Below are 20453 nucleotides of genomic sequence, written 5' to 3'. Positions count from 1 at the left end.
GTTCCTTTGCATTTAATAATAGCAAATAAAATTCAAGTTGCATCAATTCCAATGGAAAAATTACTTCGATCGATTGACGATACTACGGTAAACTATATCGATAAATATTCTATGGCAATGTTTACAAATCGAACCGATGCTATTTTAATTTATTACAAGTTTTATTCCAAGTCTTAATAGTAAATGTTTTAATTTATTCAAGTTTTAATAATAAACATACTGGTATACTTAAAGTAGATATTTATACGCAAAATAATATTTTAATCATTTATCGACATCGTCTCATCAAGTATGTAAATAAGATTCACGAATGTGTCGTCTGTTCTTTAAAAGACACATTTTAAAGTCCAAGAAATTGAAATCCACGAAACCAATTTGATTCTATTCGGGGATACGTCGACCACGTTGTAAAACATCGGTGTTTATTAATCTCAACAACGGTTTTCATTAAAAATTTCAATCTCCCGTATGAATTATCGGAAAAACTCGTATTCGAATCGATGCTGGGAACTGCGATGACGTTCAGCCCGCGTATTTGTCTCGCGTGATTCCATTTATGAATTCTCTTATCGAATAATTGGTCAACTTTTAAAAAATTTCCATGATTATTCTTAATTGCGATAACGCGAATGCGCAGTGCTATCCAACACCGACGATAACGGAGGAGTACATTAGAGAGGACGGACGTTGATTTGTCGTGTGCTACGCCACTGTCTGCTATCTCGCTCCGCATCTCTCTTTTCTGGTTTTCTTTCTCTCTTTCTTTCACCCCGCGAAGGATCGAGAAAGCACTTCCTTGTGAGTTGCCGAGAGCGCTACGTAAGCGGACGCGCGAGCATCGGGTTCACTGACCAACTCAAGGTCGCGGAAACCTGGCTTTTCTTCTTTTCCAAGGCATCCTCTTATTTCGTCAACCATTAACGGTGAATTGATTTCTTTGTCATTGGATCGTTCTAATCTCTACTTTTCATCGAGAAATATAACGCATCGTTGAACCCTTTGGGTACCAGCATCGCATCGATTGAAGTTCAAAGGACACCACTCTGAGAAGTCAAAAAATGAGTTTTGCCAATTTTTTTTCCGAATAGTTACTGAATGAAAATTGTAGTCTTTTCGGGGCAATATAAATAGAACTTTTAGTTATATTTGACAATTTTGCGAAAGTAAAAATCGTACAAAATGGCGAAGTTATTCGCTGTTCCGAGAATCCCTTTCTGGTTGGTGAGACATTGTTCTTTGGTCGTCACAGTTGACAAGAACTGGGGGGTTTGAAATAAAATTATGTTGTCGATTCGTAACCTAATACTCTATAATTGTAGAAATAATCAAAATTTGAAGAAAAACCGATCATTTTTATCAAAAAACACGACTTTAAACATTTATAACCAATTAAATATTAACATATCCAAAAGATCGTACGCTACATTGTAGAATACTCTATGCAGAATATCTTTATAAAATTTGAAGTAAATCGGATGCGTAGTTCTGGAAATTTCCAGGTTGAAAAATATAGTTTTGAGGAAAACGTAAAACAAGTTTGTTTATCGCTGCAACTTCGCTAAGCGTTTGAATTTCTAAATATCTTTTTGACGTAACATTTTACACACTTTAAACTTCGAGAAAATAAAAAAAAATTCCATTTGTTTGACTCGTCAGGATGGTGTTAAATAAATTTCTAAACTTTCAGGAAAATAATAATACCGATTACAGTTTCGGATTTAGACGTCAGAAATATCTCGAAGCTTCATTGAAATACATTCTCATAGACCGTGGCCGATCGATTAGTATCGCGGTAAATATCATTACAGTAATACCGTGTGAGTTGAGTCATTAAAACGTATACTTTGGTTCTTCTTCGGAAGAAAATGATTTTTGCATATTCTTGTATAGATTGTCCCAATCGTCACCGGTCGATTTGAATTTCGCGCTATTTTTAAAACGTCAAACCGATTAATCTGAAACTCGATATATATCGTCTAGACAGATGGGAAATTAATCGTGGAAAAGTACACGTTGAAAAAACACGTGCAAATTATACAAACGTGTTACGAAAAATTACGATCTTTAACGTTAACAATTCGGGGGGGAAAAAGTAAATCGACCGATGACGATTGCGACTATAAATTAATATATTATTATACGAACTACAAGATATTTTTAAAATACGTACCTTAAAGAATACAGTGATGTAGAAAATGTTTAGGAAGTAATTTATTAACAATAATCACAGGTTGAATTTTCATGATGGTTTAAATGGCCGACTATATTTACCCTATACGAGAAAACGATCGGATTTACTGGATCGAGATTGGAAAACTCGGGTCTTCTGCTTGTCGGGTGCTTTTAAACCAGGGGTTGAAAAGGTTCCAGAAATAACTGTTAACAATTGTTATATAAAGGTTCTGACTGAAACAGTTACGAAGAACCGAAATGATGCTTTAACTGTTACCAGTGCGAAAAGGTTCTGGTCAATATCGATTCTGTATGTATGTATGTACTCGTATATCGGTTCTTTTCGTTTCTGAAACGATTCTTCTATGGCGGTTATATGGTTTCCAATCCTCACTACTTTCCAATGCATGGTATTATAGCCACATACGATTCTGAGCTGCCGCTGCATGAAAAGTAAGAGTGAAAAATGGAGCATGCGAGCGAGATAGAAAGAGTAAATTCATAATTATATATGCGAACACTATATCGTACAATTCAATACTCATGAATCAAACATTATCGGTTAATCGATAAAGTTCTACCATTCATTATTGAACTTGTCGTTTATCTCTAACGTTATTATAATTTAGTCTAATATCTAATTAAAATATCATCTGATAGATTTGAATATAATTTTTTCACTGAAACCACATTCGTGGATTATTGTAATTCCTACGATTTAGGAAAGAATTTTTCTATTTAGAAATAGAATCGAACTATCGAGAGCCGCTCTTTGTTTGCTTATAAATTTACTATCGGAGGAGTACACGGCCGCTCGAAATGTGTACACGTTTCGGAGAACCGATCATCGAAATGCATAATCAGTCACTCGCGTGTAACACAAGTTGTACGTATGCAAGTTTACGTTTCAACCCTTTTAACACACGGTCCTCTTCGTTGGAACACTTCCGTTAAACAAGGCACCGCGCCAAAACTGTACACATTGCGCACGAACAGTTGTTAGCATTTAGGTTTACGTTTTACGTTTCAAAAAAAATTTGTTTCGCAATGATTTTTAAAAAAAGAATTTTTTCTACAGTATGACATTCGTACATATATCTACGTACGGGGAACCGTAATGAAAGTTAAAATATCCTGTTTATTATCGAAAGATACAAACGTATTAATTATGTTTACAAAACATTATTATATTATATGGTTATCAAATAATTAATAAATACCGGTAAGGACAATTTTAATCACTTGTCTGTAATTTTTCATTATTGTTTTCTATTAATGCTGTTCGATCGTACGTTAATCTGACAAAATATTGTTAAATACAACATAATGTTGTTTAAATATCCACGTAAGATCGGATTTTGTTCGTGAATAGAAATGAAATTTTCACGGAAACGATTCTCAATGGATTGATAAGGTTTTATCGACGAAAATTAGTGCAGAATAATACCTTATTCGATTCGAATAAATAGTACATATAATTTCATGTCTGGGCTGATTTTCATTGGAAAAATCATAATAAATCTTTTGATAAAACGTTTAAATCCCAGTCATCTGCCTTACCGCTCATTCCCTTTGTTAAATGTTACAATCATAACTAGATCCTAGCTCGAGATACTAAATATTCATCTCTGGAAATTAAAATTCAACATTTATCGAATAGTTGAAAAATTTTTAAATTTCTTTTCTCGAACAACACATTTTCAAGCTCCCCGAACACGTTTCGATTATTGAAAGAAATTTAGTTTTAAATATTCGAGTGCACATTTGTTGACACAATTGCATCTAAACGACCAAATAGGTATCGATGAAACTTTATATTTAAATTTTAAGTTCTCATCTTAATACCTAATTGCGATTACCTCTTGTAGTTTTTCATTTGTTCCTGTATATTTTTGTTATTTGCGGCAACGTCAAAAACTATTTTAAATTAATCTTAAAGAGAATTAAATTTTACATAAGAAGGTTAAATCATATTTTTCTCTATCTTCTCTAATAAACGAAGAATTAAATTGTAATCATATTCTAGACAAATTGCACACTATAACTCGTGACCCAAAGAATCAAACAAAGTATAATTAACATAGATTTCGATTAATATTTGCAGAGTGTATATTTTCTTTATAATTATTAATAGCCATTTCTTTGACTGTATCGATCCAAAAATGAATATAAATTGTACAAAAATAATGTTAATCCATAAAAGCTTAACTCGTTTGAGAGGAGTAAGTTTTTGTTAATTTTCGATCAAAGTCTCATTCAAATATTTTTAATCGTTCAAAACTTATTCGTTTATTTTGTTTTCACCAGATGTTCCATCAGTTCTTTCACCTCTCTCCCTTTATGGACTTGAGAGAAAATTTACAACGAAGATTGACAACGACCACATAGATTACGTGTCTAGTGTGTGCATAATTCGGAAGAGTGAATTCACAGGGGAGTGGAGGGTGTGAGATTTCGTCGAATAATTCTGAACAAGGTCCTTACTTCGAGTTTATTTCCGTACTTGTGATCATCGTCAGCTACCAGCTTCAGAAATCAAGACAGGGGTTTCCAATTTCGTGTCACTTGAATCTGTCACGTAGAGCTCACTGCATCGCTTCCATTATGGTCATATTGGACAGAAGATGATACCTCCTGTTCAAGGTAGCTGCCCTTATATTTATTCCGAAGCTACTAATAAATGGCAGTTATACTCTTTGAAAAATATTGCGCGTGTGCAATTATCCAAATATCGAATGTACAAGTATCATATGGAAACCAGTGACGCGAGTACATCGACAATTGTTGCATCATTACTGAAAATAATACGATGTAAGATTTACATTGTCCATAATATCTATTAGAATAAAAATACCTATTTATATACCTTGCAAAGTAGAGTTTAATAGGTACTGTATTTTTTCCAGATATTTCATCCCTAATTTAATATATAAAAGTTTCCAATGAATAAAATAAATATAAATAAATATATAAGTATAAAAGTTGAGTCGCAGTATACTTGACATATTTTTGCAACGTACAAAGATTGTGACAGTTATCTGAATTTAGGATGTGCCAGTACTAAAAAAGAAATGTGTATCTCAATATTTCCATAACTCGAAACGCTTTTAATATTTTTTTATTAATCGTCCGCTCAAAATTTCGATTTATTTGTAATTGTAACGTTATAATTGACGAAGGAATACTTTGAAAAGAGATTAGGTACTTACTTTTATCTTCTAGATAATTCTTTAATAAAATGATACCACAAGTGAGTACATCGTTGCAGTGTACAATAAATAATATATAAACACAAAACCATCTATTGATTTATTTTCAAACATGTCCGGATTGTCGTACTTGAAAAATATGATAATAGGTGATTCCTTCCATGACTGTTAATGATACTTCCAGTGAACAATGCCAATTCGCAGCTCGATGACTACTGAACGCCTTGATACACGCAATTACTCGTTAAATTCGATTTTTCGTAGCCTAATTTTTGTCATGTATTCTTGAATATTAATTCACAGAATTATAAACAATTTTTCCCGATCCTTTTCATTATTACACATTATAAAGGTGTATATGTATAGAAAGAAAGTGCCTATTGGACGATACTATTGGTGTCTGTCGATTATGCTAGCTACGGCACTGAAGAGTCGAGACAGGCGAGCGATAGCAATGGCTGAATGACAGCAAAACACCGTACACGCATTCCATACTGATATTTTCTCAGCCTATTCGAATTAAAAATTTTTTAAACTTCGATGGTCATTCACATCTATTCGAAAATACAAAATTTAATAAAAGTCTACACTTGTAGAATCTACACTTTTAGATTTTAGATTAAAACACTCTCTTCTATCTTTTGAGGTTCTCTGATATTTTTGAAGACTAAATCAAATTTTCTAGGGTTTTTAAATTCAGGGATTGAGAGTGATGGAATAAGTTTGCCTTCGGATTCGTATCCGTAGCAAAAAACTTTGTAAATATTTGCTGAAAAAGAATCGTGTTAGTCAATGACATCAAATAATTAATAAAACTTAATAGAAGAGTACTACAATATACTATAGCTAAGCAATATGGCTGACTCATTTTTCCTACCATACCGCAGCAAACTCTATTACATCAGTTAAACAAATTTGTAATATGAAATTTGGAAATTTACAATTTACATTTTATATATTATAATTTGTATTGTATCTTGTATCTAGCAGACAACATTTTTCATATAAAATAAAGCACTAATTTTCAACTGATTTCACATCACTTGTTTATGAATATTATCACTTTAATTTTCTTTTCAAAAGTAAAATCAGTTGAATATTAATTATATGTTCTTCATTTTAAAAATTAAATATCCATAAAAGAAATTCGACATTCTGAATAAATATTGTAAATAAACACTGTAAGGGAAAAAATAGTAAAGAAACAAGATTTGATAAATTATACCTTATTGTCCATAATGTAAACTCTAATAAGAGATCGTAGAAAGAAATGTGCAGAAAAAGTAACTGCTTTGCTTTACACTATTTTAATTTTCCTTGTTTTTTATCAGTACACGAAATCGTTGGCGTTATCTTACATAAACGTTTCTAATTTGCAACTACTTATAATTTACCAATTCTATACTTCAAACTGTCGCCAACAAAATGCCCTCTTATACCATAAAATCGTTAAAAATGGACGTTCTGTGTTTCTTCTCTTTACCTTTCGTGCATATTTATATGTTTTCGCTTTATACATTTACTAAGTTCCTCGATAAGTTTTGTCGTTCGATAAAACTTACTTAACAACCCATTATCTATGTACACATGTATATTGCAAGATGGAAAGTGTTCCGTAACTGAAAAAGTTTGGATACTTCTGCATTAAAGCATTGAAACAGAATTCGGATAAACGACGGTTTTTCACCCCGGAGAAATTATGCCGAAATTAGTCCAACTTGTTTTGTTTACTCGGTCCAAGCGACCCGTTTGACACGCGCGGCCGACTGCAGATAGACGAGAGCGATAAGACACGCGCACGAGATTGAATTACATCCACTAATGAAAAATACATTTCTCTTTTTTTTCTTCCATTTCTCAATATGTATATCTCTTTGTGAACTTATGTCTAATAATTTGGCGAGAATGACGAAATAAGTCGAAACGTAATCCATTACGTGACACTTATTACCTATCATAGATTTCAGGTCTAACGTATCATACCGATTCAAACAATAGACTAGGCTTCTGAGTTGGAAAGAAATTTTTGTTTAACTTCATGCGACGATAATTTGTTTGTAAATTGTGATTTACGAATAACTACGTTCCGATGATAACGACGCTACTAGAAATTTATATACACGATGTAAAAATTTTATAAAAGATACTTAAATGCGTATAATTTTCCCATCCAAACATGCCTTCGATAAACTGCGTTTAAATGATTAAATATGAAATTGAAAAATGTTCAATCTCTCATTGCATCTTCGAGAGTTTTACCTGATATTTTTATTTATTCGTACCTGACTGTTCTTTGGAAATAATTCGACTAAATTATAATTAAAAATTATCCAAACGAAATCCTTGCTTGGACAAATTTTCTTCGTCGATTAATATTTCTTTCATGAAAGCATATGTATCTAATTAAAACATATGACATTTGAATTAGGTTAGTGTCGACACGCCGATACGTGTTCCTCACCTATCTCTTCGCACCCGGGATCGATTTTCCAGCTATCGAACCTCGCTGTTGCTCCATCTCGCTCGTGTTGTACTTCATTTACTTTCCTCGGTGCTATCCATGCCACGATTAATGGTCTCGCCTTTGTCTCGTTGAACGAGCTTTGATAACGATTTTAACATTAATCGTGGTCAGGCCGCGATTTTCAAAGTCATAAAACAATTATCCGTAAATCTCTACATAGATCAACTTTAGGGTCAGGATTTTGATCGTATGGACTCCAGGATCTTTTTAAGAACATTTCCCGACAATGTTCATATCTTAATTGAATCAAGAGATTAAAGTTACACAAGTTGCTTCGTTTTTATGAATTTTCCACGTTTTTCTCGAAAATGTGCGCTTTTATCGTCTTACCTCTTTGTCCTCTACAACGATTCATATATGAAATCTAATTTTGAAGCTTCAACGAGCTCTAAGACCTCGGAGACAATAAATATCGGAGGCATAGATGCACAGCAGCTTTCAACCTGTATTTTCATGCTAGTGAAATTCAAAGACTCACGTACAAGTATTGAAAAACACTTGCAAATTTCATGTAACAAAAATGTACTTAATACTTTCGAAGTTCGTAAAGCTCTTATTTGTATTCTTTCATTTGAATTCTCTTTGTACTTTTTATCTGGCTGATACTGCTGGCTGGTTATCACTTTCGCAATAAAAATAACACGTGTTCCTTTAACAACTGTTTTCGAAGAATCTATCGCTTGAATTTTGACAGTATCGAATTTAAAGTACCGTTTCAAGGGACAGACTTCTTCACCGTGTAAACATTTGGATTTACAGCATTTAGAAGCGATATTCGTATAATTTATATAATAATTAAAAATAATCCGAACAAGGTTGTATTTAGGGTTATTTTTATCGATAATATCGTATGAAGATGCAAAGAAAAATATAATAAGTATTAATTCTCATTGATGCACAAAAATGGAACCGAATGTTCAACTGTATATACGTCACGTTGTTTCAAACTCACTCGTTGTTGTTGTATATCTCTCATTGTTGGCGTTCTATCCAATTCGTTATCCTCTTCGAACAGCTCGTTTGAATTCGACCAGTTCCGAGAACCAATTTTCGATCGAGCCTTGATTAAAGATAACCGACGATCCCGATTTTCGAACTTTAAACGAAGCATTAACGTACGCGGGTCTTTTTTTGCTCGTGTAGATTTACATCTACGAATATTGCACAAATATCGTTTGCAACAATATCGGTAAATAAAAGTTATTACCGAGGTAAATTAATTTGACAACCGATCTTGCGAAAAATATATTCGATACAAACTATTGAATGGATTTAAAAGTGATCTCTTTCTTATTACTTGTACCACACAAGTGGGAGTAATTGTGTATTTTCATCAGTCGCCGAAATAGTACCTATTTCGATTTCTTACATACGTAGTGTGTACTAGAATTTTATTAAAAAAAATACATTAGGTGTATTTCTAAAAATACACTATCTGTAATTTATGGTGCGATCGAAAATATTTCTTGAAAAATCAATTCTCGAAGATTCGTCAGGTGCGAACGCAACTGACTCGATCGTCGATGAAACAGATTATAGCACGAACCTTAATTTTTATATCCGGGAGTAAGTATCCTACTTACATTAGAGTAGTTTACCCTGAAGATCAGCAGTGTCCAACGCAGGAGTCTCTCGCGCGACTACTTCCCCTTCCAAACGTTCTTTCTCTGCACAGCACACCTAGGTTGTCAGAGAAACCGTTCGACGCTAAAGAGGCAATCATGACAAGGTAGCGTCTCCGTGGTAAGGAAGTTCAGAAACACTACGCACGACGTGAGTGCGTATTAGTGACACGTCGAAACGGTAGTGGGAGAGCTCACTTGACAGCGCTCTGATGTGTATTCTTTACCGCTGACTTGAAGTCCCGTGGCAGGAATGCGAGAAAAGTGGAAAAGGAACACCTACTCTCACGCACACACTCAATTCTGGCTTGCTATTCGTCGCGGTAGTTACAGACACGTGTGGACTGAGTGACGAATGAGGTAGGGAGATAGAGAGAGATAATGAGAAACACGTGGCAGGCAGAGCCCCATTGGCGTAGATGCATATTACTATTATATAATGGTTAGTACACATATTACTATTATACAATAGTTGGTATACATATTACTATTATATAATAGTTTAATCTGATACAGGACAACAATTTTTGCTAGTTTTATACAATATGTTAGGAAAGCATTGGTTATATAATTATTCCTTACTGTTGACTTGAAGTTCCGTGACAGGAATGCGTGAAAAGTGGAAGGGGAACACCTACTCTCACGCACACACTCAATTCTAGCTTGCTATTCGTCGTGGCAGTTACAGACACATGTGGACCGAGTGACGAAGTAGAGAGAGAGTATGAGAAACACGTGGCAGGCAGAGCTCCATTGGCGTAGATGCAACATACTATTATTATAAAACAGTTATATCTGATACAGGACAACAATTTTTGGCGGTTTTTTTACAATATGCTAGAAAAGCATTGATTATATAATTACCAGTGGAAGGAAAATTCTTTTGAAAAACAAAAATAATTTAATAAATAAAAATGAATTTTCATTCGTTTCAAAAGAAGTTATATACAGTGTGTGACAAGTAACTGTCGCTACGATTTTTCAGGCATTTGCAATAGTCCGATGAAAAAATGTTTTAGACAAACGTTAAAAACTATTAATATTACATAATATTCTTTTTTATACTAATTCTTACTTTAGACGTTGTACATATTATATATAAGCATAAACGAAACCTCAGTAGTTTATAGTCTTCAATATTTATATTTATATACATATTGAGATAGGGACGCAATTAAAATCTATTCCTACTACTATGGCTGAGTGTGTGACTCGAGTGGGGATGGGCGGTCCAATCCCTCTTTGTCCCTCTACCGTCCCGCGAATCTTTAAGTCAGTGGAAGACAATGCATACAGTGTCGAACAAAAGTATTGGTACAGGCAATGTTTTGTAACAGATACTCGCGTGTAAATCAGAAACGAAAAACGATATTTTATAACGTATATTGTTTGAATAGAAAAATTTAATTGTAGATTTACAATTTAATTTTAAACTTGCAAACAAAATTGAATTATTATTATTATTAGTATCTCTAAAGTTGTCTCTACTCCGAATATTAATTAAGTGGTACACCGTTAATTTTGTATGCCGCGAATTTTAAAAGTATTTGATACATCAAACTTCTTCACTGTACTCTTGTTAAACTACGGCTTCAGTATGCATTGGTGATCCGGTCGCCCGATGTATTAAAATATAAACAAATTATCGAAAGAGTCTAGTACAATTGTCGAGTATTTTAAATCTCAAAACGCTAGTTAATCGCAAAATTGTAACAATAAAATCGAGCTTTTCTTCCCAACAAATATTTAATTCGTTTATTCTATCCAAACCCTATTAATTGTATATATTGTTAATAATACTAACAGCTAATAATTACTGTATGGTACTCGACTTTTCTACGTCATTAATCTCGTTTAGGAAGCTCGTTTATAATTTATTGTAATATGTATATATTTTTTTGTTGTTATTTTCTAAATTGCTCGTCAGTCTTTTTCTTAGTTCGATAATGGGTTTTTATACCCGTTTATGAATAAATAAATAAATAAATAAATAAATAAATTAGCAGGCTATGATATGCAGGTAACGAATTTTTCATTAAACTTTTACCTCGTTGAAACAAAGAGATAACCATACGAAAACAAGTTAATTAAAATATGTCCTCTCTGTATTTGTATATAGACTGCATACAACAAATATAGTATATCGTATCCACGATATATTTTCTACAAATGCGCTATCTTCACGAATAATGTAACGTACTGGAACTGCATTGACAAACAAATTACGCGTGAGAATGAAACTGAATCGTATTCTGGATTTTAAACGTTTATTGTTACAACTATGCTTTTAAAAGGTCTATTCGAAAGAAATTCGAACGTCGATCGTCCGATACAAGTTCCCAGACGCAGTTCCGATACCAAATTGGTATTTGAGTGTTTTGGTGTATAGTAATCGTAGGAGACGTTTCACTTCGTTTCGGGGATGCTTCTGTTGAGTACGTATCAGAAGAGGGTAGTGGTTTTATGATAGTGTCCACATCGAGAAGTTCAAGGCAATGTGCGTTGCACGTTGCACGTTGCACGATGCAAGATGCACGATGCACGTGTATCGGTTAAAACTGGAATTGCGACGTAATAAATACAAAAGCAATGTTACTGAAAAATATTCTAGAACGTAAGCATACAGCTAACGAGTCTAGAGAAACTTGTAGTATGTTTATAAATGTGCTACCGAAATCGTCTACTAAAAGTTTTTTTAAAATTACTAACATAAAATACGAGAGTATGTGTTTCGCTCGAGTCAGCCAATTAGCGGCCAATAATTCCAGTATTGATGGTAAATCAACTTGTTATCACTGATATACCTTGTTATCGATGAATCAATAGTAGATTGCTTCTAAACGGAGCCGAATAGAAATTCGAAACCGCGTAAAATATAAAAAAGAAAAAGAAAGGACAACGGAAGCGTTCGAGTACTCGGAAGTAAAGAGGATCGATACATCCCCGCGCGGTAAATCTTAAATCTTCCTCAAGGATGATTCTGTACGTTGAATCGGAACGGAAGCGTACTCGATTCAAGTTTTACGCTTTTAACGCTGCTTCTGTTTGAATTAATGCCGAATATAGTCATCGTCGAATATGGAAGGCAAATGAAACCATATTGGAAGCACGATTGAAACGAAATTAATTTTAACATAAATTATTTGGTACGTAAACGGTACAACGAAAAGACAATTTTTGAACTGTTATAATAATTTAACGAAATTTTAACGAGCGACCAGGACCCCTGAAATAACACCAACGATACATAAACACGTTCAATTATTCAATTTTGTTCGTAACCACGAAATAATTTTAAATTGATGTTGTTTACGTACGCTTTGAACGTTTTTATTGCAGACCGTGTTCAGTCCGGTGAAATAAAAATCCAGTCACTCGATTCTACAAATTTAAGATAATTTAATTTTCATATCGACGAAATGAAAATAGTAGTACATATATTCCGACCATTGGGAAAATATGTTCTGCTTACCGAGTACACTGTTTCGTTGTTTTATATTTACGATTCGAGCGCAATTTCAGTTTCAATTGTATGTATATACAAAGTATACTTATTAGTACGTTTAATTATTTTTTCACATATACGATTGATTACATGTAAACACTCTATGTACATATATTATAAATATATTATACATATCTTTATATGTATATTAAACATATAAACACAATTGTAAATATAAAACCCAATTTCAGTTTCAATTTTATGTATTATACATATAAAGTATACTTATTAGTACGTTTAATTATTTTTTCACATATATGATTGATTACATGTAAACACTCTATGTACATATAATATATTATAAATATATTATACATATATTATACATATCTTTATATGTATATTATACATATAAACACAATTGTAAATATAAAACGCAATTTCAGTTTCAATTTTATGTACATATAAAGTATACTTATTAGTACGTTTAATTATTTTTCCACATATATGATTGATTACATGTAAACACTCTATGTACATATATTATAAATATATTATACATATCTTTATATGTATATTATACATATAAACACAATTGTAAATATAAAACGCAATTTCAGTTTCAATTTTATGTACATATAAAGTATACTTATTAGTACGTTTAATTATTTTTCCACATATATGATTGATTACATGTAAACACTCTATGTACATATATTATAAATATATTATACATATCTTTATATGTATATTATACATATAAACACAATTGTAAATATAAAACGCAATTTCAGTTTCAATTTTATGTACATATAAAGTATACTTATTAGTACGTTTAATTATTTTTTCACAAATATGATTGATCTCGTGTAAACACTCTCTGTACATATATTATAAGTAAATTATTGCGCGCGATTAGCGCGATAATAATCTTCTTAACCAGTAACCGTACAGTGTTTGTTTGCACGATTTAGACAAGATTCACCGACACTTTCATCGTACGACAAATTTTTTGCGAGCAAAATATGTTTTGCAAATGGATTGCGTAGCGTACGAGATAGCTAATGTCGATCAAATCGTAACTTTATCGAGCTCTTGTTAGTTACGTAACTACACCGATGAATAGGGCATAACGAACCTCTGACATTAAGAAAAACGAAGGACGGGTAAAATACTTGTTTCGTCACTGTTTACGTTTTTCTATTTTTACATTTACCTTTGTCCGCACCTAATTTTCATTTATGTTATCCCAGATCTGCACTTATCGCCCCACCACACAACCATTTGCCTCTTATTAGTACGTCTAACACTAGAACTATCGACAGATTTCGTAATATTAAGGTGTATCTTATATATATCTAAAAGAAAATCAATCGATGAGGAAAAAGAAGAATTTATAAAATTGATCACATGGGTGGAATAGAAAAATCATAGTCTTCAGAAAACATGCCATGGAATTTAAAGTAAATTTTATTACGAAAGCAGTTGGAACCAGTCATTTCGACTGGTTGGTAAATCTAGTGTTAATTAAAATACTTTTTTCGTATATTAAAATATTATACATCCTTTGTGTATAATATTTGTTTGACGATAAATATTACAATGTGTTATCGTAATTGCGACATTTGTTCAAATCTGAAATGTGTATTTAAATATAGTAAATTTTCATTCGTTCACCCTTACTCTCATTTGTTTATTTCGATTCGAGGCTCTGTACAAGACTGTACAGTGTAGTATACAAATTTGCATATAGATATATAATACGTGTACGTATTACATGTATTGTGTAATTATTCGAATTGATTTTAATTGCGGAGATAGTCATCGACGTAAACTCGTTAGAGTGGATTTTATACGCCTGGAATAATTGCTGAAAGATCGGGAGACGGTATTGCTAAAGGAAGATCATTCGGGCGGTTTCTTGTGTTGAATATGACTTCCGGCTCGACTTCCTCCTTTCGTTCACTGGTCGCGACCTCCAAGCCGGAAATATTCATCCTGGATGATCGATCGATTACATTTAGAACGCCGAATTTTGTTCCACTTTTTCTCTACTTATTTAATTGAAATTGAATCGATTCGATCGATCGATCGATTTTTACTTTTCAACCTGTAAAAAATGAAAGTATTGCAATCGAGCAAAATTTTGACCAATTTTCTTTTTATATATACAGAAAAACACATTTTAAGACAACTCGGTTACATTTTGACTGTTAAAAAAAGAAATTTGTTTAATAAACGTATTGCACGTGTACATGTGTCTACTAATACGATTACGTCTAAACTTTTTATTTCAATTGTATGTTCTTATGTTACCTCTTGCATGTTCGAGTTTTTCTCGCCCATATATGCAAGATTGAAAAAGATATTTTAAATAAGTCTTGCAGAAACAAATTTTACATAAAAAAAAAAAGTTAAACAACTCTTTTGTAACTGATTCAATAAAGGACTAATTAAGTATAATCTTATTCGTTGCAAATTAAACCGACTGTTTTTCATCGTTAAGTACCGCAACGTATTCGTCATTGTTAATTTCAATTAAATAAGATATTATTAAGAACGGTGGAAAAAACAAATATTTTTTAGATTTCACAATTGATCGCGGTGAAAAAGTCTACATATACACATACGCGTGATTTTACAAGGAGGAAGTAAGGGTTGTTTTCAAAAACAACATAGATGATAGATGTAATCTATAGGTTTGTAAAAATAGTTTTTAATCGCATTAGAGCTAAAAACCGATCGAAAGAAGAGACCACGGTCGAGATCCTCTCTTATATCTCTCTTATTCTCCTCCTCCTCTTCCCCCTCCCCCTCCTCCTCCTCCTCCTTCTCCTCTTCCTCCCCCCTCTCTTTCTCTCTGTTTCATCGTTGGTACACGTGGCGTGCCTCCCGAACGAGGATTTCCTGGTGCGAGGACAAAGGCACATCGACCTTCGCATGCCAAGATCTCTACCCTTTTATCTCCTCCGAAAACTTTTTTTCTTCGTTCTTAAACTTGACAACGCTAGAACAATTTGATTACCGACAATAACAAAAACGTCGGTACATCGACCTAATTGATGATTCACGAAAGCATCGAAATTTGTTCCAGCGACGGTTTAACAATTAACGATGATCTTAAAAGAACAATTATCGAAGCGTATCGAAATGAATTACACGGGTGTGCAGAAGCATTGTATTCAAAAAGTGATTTTCGTAAAAAAGGAAATATACTGTTCTACAAAAAAAAAAAAAAAAAAAATGGCGAACAACTCTTTGAAAGATTGTTTTCTCGAAGCAGGGTGATAAAAGAAATGGAGAGAACGGAAAGAGTCTAGAGGTCGATGGAAATAAGTTATGTAAATCGGCGTTTCCTGCTGGCTTTCATTCTTACACCTCTTCAGTCTATGCTAATAATCTTTCCTCTTTCCGAAGCTGACTTACCGCGTCGCGACGCGCCTATTCAACCAAGTACTCTTTTCATATGTTTCACGAGTGTATATGCATCTATGTATGCACGAACGAACTTACGTACATGTGTATGTACGTTTCAAGAGCTTTCATCCGACTTTGTAACGGTTCACTTGTCGAAACAATTGATAATTATTTGAACTATTCGGGATTATACGCATAATGTAGCCAGAAACGATTCAATGTGCAACGATCACTTTAACGTAAACATGGCAACTGGTCGAGGAAAAATCTAGGTTGTATCTCGTCATTGTCGATGTAATGAAATTATCGAGTGGAAAAGATTGAAACGTTTGATTCGATATTTTCTTGGTTTCAGAGATAAGAGGATAGAAAGTGGGGCGTGATATGAAATTGTTGCCGACAATTCAACTACCGCAATTACCGCCGGTTTCGGCCGGAGGTGGAATGACGGGGATGGACTCTCGGCTACCACCAGGTATATCTTTGCCTTTCAGCCCTACGGAGCTGCTCTGGCGATACGGTCCAACCATGAATTTTCCACCCACGCATCCACCACCTACCCCCTTTCTCGATTTCAAGACACATCTACCAGCGAGTCTAGGTAAGATCAATTCAGTTCATAGATTACAAGAGTAGTTGTGCAAGAGTCCCGAAGTGGACCTCTTGTACCTACAAACGTGTCTCGAACATTTTCTTTGGTATCTTTGTTCTCAGCCTATCAGAATTTATTTCCATAATTGATAATATATTCTCCGATTTTCTATCGGAATGATATGCTCTAGAAAACGGTTCATCTCCCGAGTACGATTCTCTTTCAAAAGCAAAGATGAAACCTTTACCGATGAGACTTTGATCAAGCTTGCGAAGCAAAGACGACTCAAAAGTCTCGGATATTCTCTGGAGAAAAATTCGAGCAGCTCGAAAAGTAGCCTCTAAAATCGCCACCAAAGAATGACGATGTTTCTCGGTTCTGTTATAAAATCAATGTTCGAGAAACGTTCTTTCCATCGGGAAGATGGAAAAATAACTGGTTAAAAATACGAACTGCTTTTGCATGCGTTCGCGAGAGATTAGAGGAAAGTTTGAATAGTTAAGATAACGGAAAACGTCTGGTCTGTTCAACAGCGTCTGATCCGCGATTATGGTCTCGCGAGGATGTGGCGACGTTTCTCCGATGGGCCGAACGAGAATTCGACTTACCCCAATTCGACATGGACATGTTCCAAATGAACGGAAAGGCTCTTTGCCTGTTGACAAAAGCTGACTTGGGGGAAAGATGCCCAGGTGCGGGCGATGTGTTGCACAATGTGCTTTCGATGCTGGCCAGGGACTTTAATCAGCTTCAGAGGTGTCTCCCCAGTAGTCCAGTGACACCCACCAGGCCCTCCGCGTACCCCCTCAGTCCTCATTCGCATCCACCGACTCCGACTTGGACGGACAACCCATACACCGCGAACTTGGCCTCGTTAATGTCCGCGAATTCGGTGACATTATCTCCCGCACCGTCGGTGGATAGTCAAGCGGGTTCTCCAGGACATACGGAAGGGATTCAAAGTCAGGTGTACAAGAGCGATTCGGACGAGGATAATCAACAAGCGGCTACCGGAAGCCCACCAGCCACGCCAACCGCTTTAGCAGCGCAAAGGCTAAGCGAAGTTTGCGTAAAGGATCAACCAAGTCCTACACTAACACAGCCAATGATGCCTCTGACGCCCGGTGCCTTCAGGACGAATCCTGCCAATGCTGCGAGGGAGTTTTTCCCCAACGATTCGCCCGAACCCAACACAAGTGAGTGATCATCCTTTCGTAAGGCTTGTTTCTTGTTTCAATGTGAGTTCTTTGGGATTTTACGAGTTGCGCAAAGAAATTAGTTGGTTTCACTTCCCCCTGATAAAAATCGGCCAGTTATATCGGTCGATTAGCAAACACTTAAATAATCATTAAGTGTGTATCTATTTCGATTCAAAGGACAATCGTTGTTGATTACGACTCTACGGACCGAGTCACCTAAACTCGAAGTTGGAAATTCTTCATTGTTTAAAACGATACGACCAGTTTCGAGGAAGACAATGTTTCAAAATCGTTGCAAACGGGACCTGTATTCTTTAACATGCATATATTAACGAAGACGACGAAAGTATTTGCAACTTCTGGTCTTAGCGATATAGTATACAAATATAGTACTGTATCCAAAAGTTTGATGCATTCCTCGAGCTTTAAAAGAAACTAATCCTCTACCGAAAATATCTTTACATATTAATCGAGTACTTTACGTAAGTATCGGATAATTGTACTTGGACTTAGACTTAGTTTTATCGTTGCGAGTTCTTAACAATCTTTCGTCCGTGAACTTCTTCGTAGAAGTGAAAGTTTGTCGGTATAAATTGTTGCGTAATAACGGAAGAAGACTACCAACTCTGCAAAATAATATTGAAATCTAAACAACTAGATACATACATATGTAGGTAATTAATCGCCAGAAGAGACGTAGTCAACGAAACGATCCAACTCCATACATACTTATTTCGCTTTTTCTCGAAGCAACAAATAGTTCGTTAACTTTTCGTGTTTTTCTGAAGAATCGTTCAACTGACTACTTAACGAACAAGGAATAGAGCAACGTAAATGCTATGTATCTCTTTAAAATTTCGAGGAGAACTGTCGTCGAACAGCTCGTTGGTTGTCTCCTCGTTATACAATAAACATAATAAAACGTTGCAACACAAATACAGCAATACTCGCATAACACAATTTTTACTTTATATCGTACGACCTTTGTAATTACTTTTCGATATGAAAAATCTTCATTTCTATGAAATTTTAGAGCGATAGTGCAGTACAAATATACATGTGAACATGTACAATGTGTGTATACTCATGGAAACAGTGTGAAAACGTTCTTTTTTCGTTGCAGATGGTAGACTTTTGTGGGATTTTCTTCAACAACTTTTAAACGACCCTTCGCAACGATATACACATTACATCGCGTGGAAAAGCCGGGAAACAGGTGTGTTCAAAATTGTTGATCCTCCCGGACTAGCGAGGCTCTGGGGCATCCAGAAGAATCATCTTTCCATGAATTACGATAAAATGAGTAGAGCTCTTCGGTACTACTACCGTGTGAATATACTACGAAAGGTCCAAGGAGAGCGGCACTGTTACCAGTAAGTTTCTGCCATCTTTTTTATTTCTCACACAGGTTTGAAAAGCGAAATAAACACCGAATTTCATAATTTTCAGTTTCAATTAATTGCAATTGATCTTGGAAACAAAGGATTCTTTCTTGACGAATTAGGCATAAACAGGGTGCAATCGTGTGCAAAGAAACCATAAAATTGATAAATCACTTGTACGAAGTAGACTTATTTGTAGTTATGTAATAATACGTAACAAAATTTAATAGTTCTAAGTAGGTGTTTGTTTTAATCACGAAATTACATATTTGCAAGGAATATGAGATCTCGTCTTGTTCGAAGTTACGGTGAATAGATTCTCGTATTTTTAAACCTTTAAATAATACAATGTAATACACATAGGAAACGTCGCAAAATTCACTCCAGTGATTTATTAAATATTTTCACTTTTCGCATCATGATTTGAGCAGTTCCTTATTAAAATAGAAATAGAATCGTTGTCATAATATTTCAATTATTCTAATTCTATGTGCGGAAAATAGTAGAATAAGGTAATCGATATTTGTAAAAAATTTGCAGTTCGCTTAAATCGCGTCGATTAGAATAAACTCTTGCATCGTGAGTAATTTCTTCGTATAAAATTGTACGTTATCCGATCTTCGTTGATATGGTCCACATTGGGACCATGAGTCACCGAAGGAAGAGAAAAAATTGTTATCGTATGCAGAATGTTGTAAAGTAGCCGTTAAATCGAGTAAAATGTGTTTAGTCAAGATTCACTGAAAATGTTGCCAGAGTTAAACGTCGTCCAATGTGTATTACAATTTATCGTACAATTTTTTATTTTAGTAATGCAAGTAGCAAGCCTGCTTCTGTATTATATATTTTTTTTTAAATTCTCAACTACGTCTTATAATATTACAAAATTAT

General features: G+C 34.2%; 1 protein-coding gene and 2 long non-coding RNA genes across 5 annotated transcripts in view; 1 reads left to right on the top strand and 2 right to left on the bottom strand.

Annotated features, from left to right (window-relative positions):
• LOC143155215 (uncharacterized) overlaps positions 1-10120 on the bottom strand; it is a 50083-nt gene extending 39963 nt beyond the window's left edge. The window contains exon 1 of the long non-coding RNA XR_012994352.1: positions 10110-10120. This is a non-coding gene — a long non-coding RNA (uncharacterized LOC143155215). The remainder of the gene's footprint in view (positions 1-10109) is intronic.
• Positions 1-20453, top strand: part of Aop (ETS variant transcription factor anterior open) — a 37899-nt gene that overhangs the window by 14705 nt on the left and 2741 nt on the right. For 2 of the 3 annotated variants that reach the window (XR_012994350.1, XM_076327671.1), the window contains exons 2-4: positions 16745-16990; positions 17515-18177; positions 19304-19553. Coding sequence is in view for 2 of the 3 variants with exons in the window: in XM_076327671.1 (XP_076183786.1) it covers positions 16774-16990; positions 17515-18177; positions 19304-19553 (1130 nt within the window). In the remaining variant the exon portion in view is untranslated. Of the gene's footprint in view, positions 1-4479; positions 4816-16744; positions 16991-17514; positions 18178-19303; positions 19554-20453 lie in introns of all 3 variants that reach the window. The other variant, XM_076327672.1, reaches the window with a different exon arrangement.
• Positions 4680-5219, bottom strand: LOC143155213 (uncharacterized). Its single transcript, XR_012994351.1, has 2 exons — positions 5039-5219; positions 4680-4967 (listed from the first exon to the last, which is right to left on the bottom strand). It is a non-coding gene; the product is annotated as an uncharacterized LOC143155213 (long non-coding RNA).

This window comes from Ptiloglossa arizonensis, chromosome 2 (genome assembly GCF_051014685.1).
Source record: "Ptiloglossa arizonensis isolate GNS036 chromosome 2, iyPtiAriz1_principal, whole genome shotgun sequence".
In the NCBI taxonomy this organism is placed as follows: domain Eukaryota; kingdom Metazoa; phylum Arthropoda; class Insecta; order Hymenoptera; family Colletidae; genus Ptiloglossa; species Ptiloglossa arizonensis.
The sequence above is the reverse complement of the archived record's forward strand: the minus strand, read 5'-3'. Positions and strand labels throughout refer to the sequence as shown.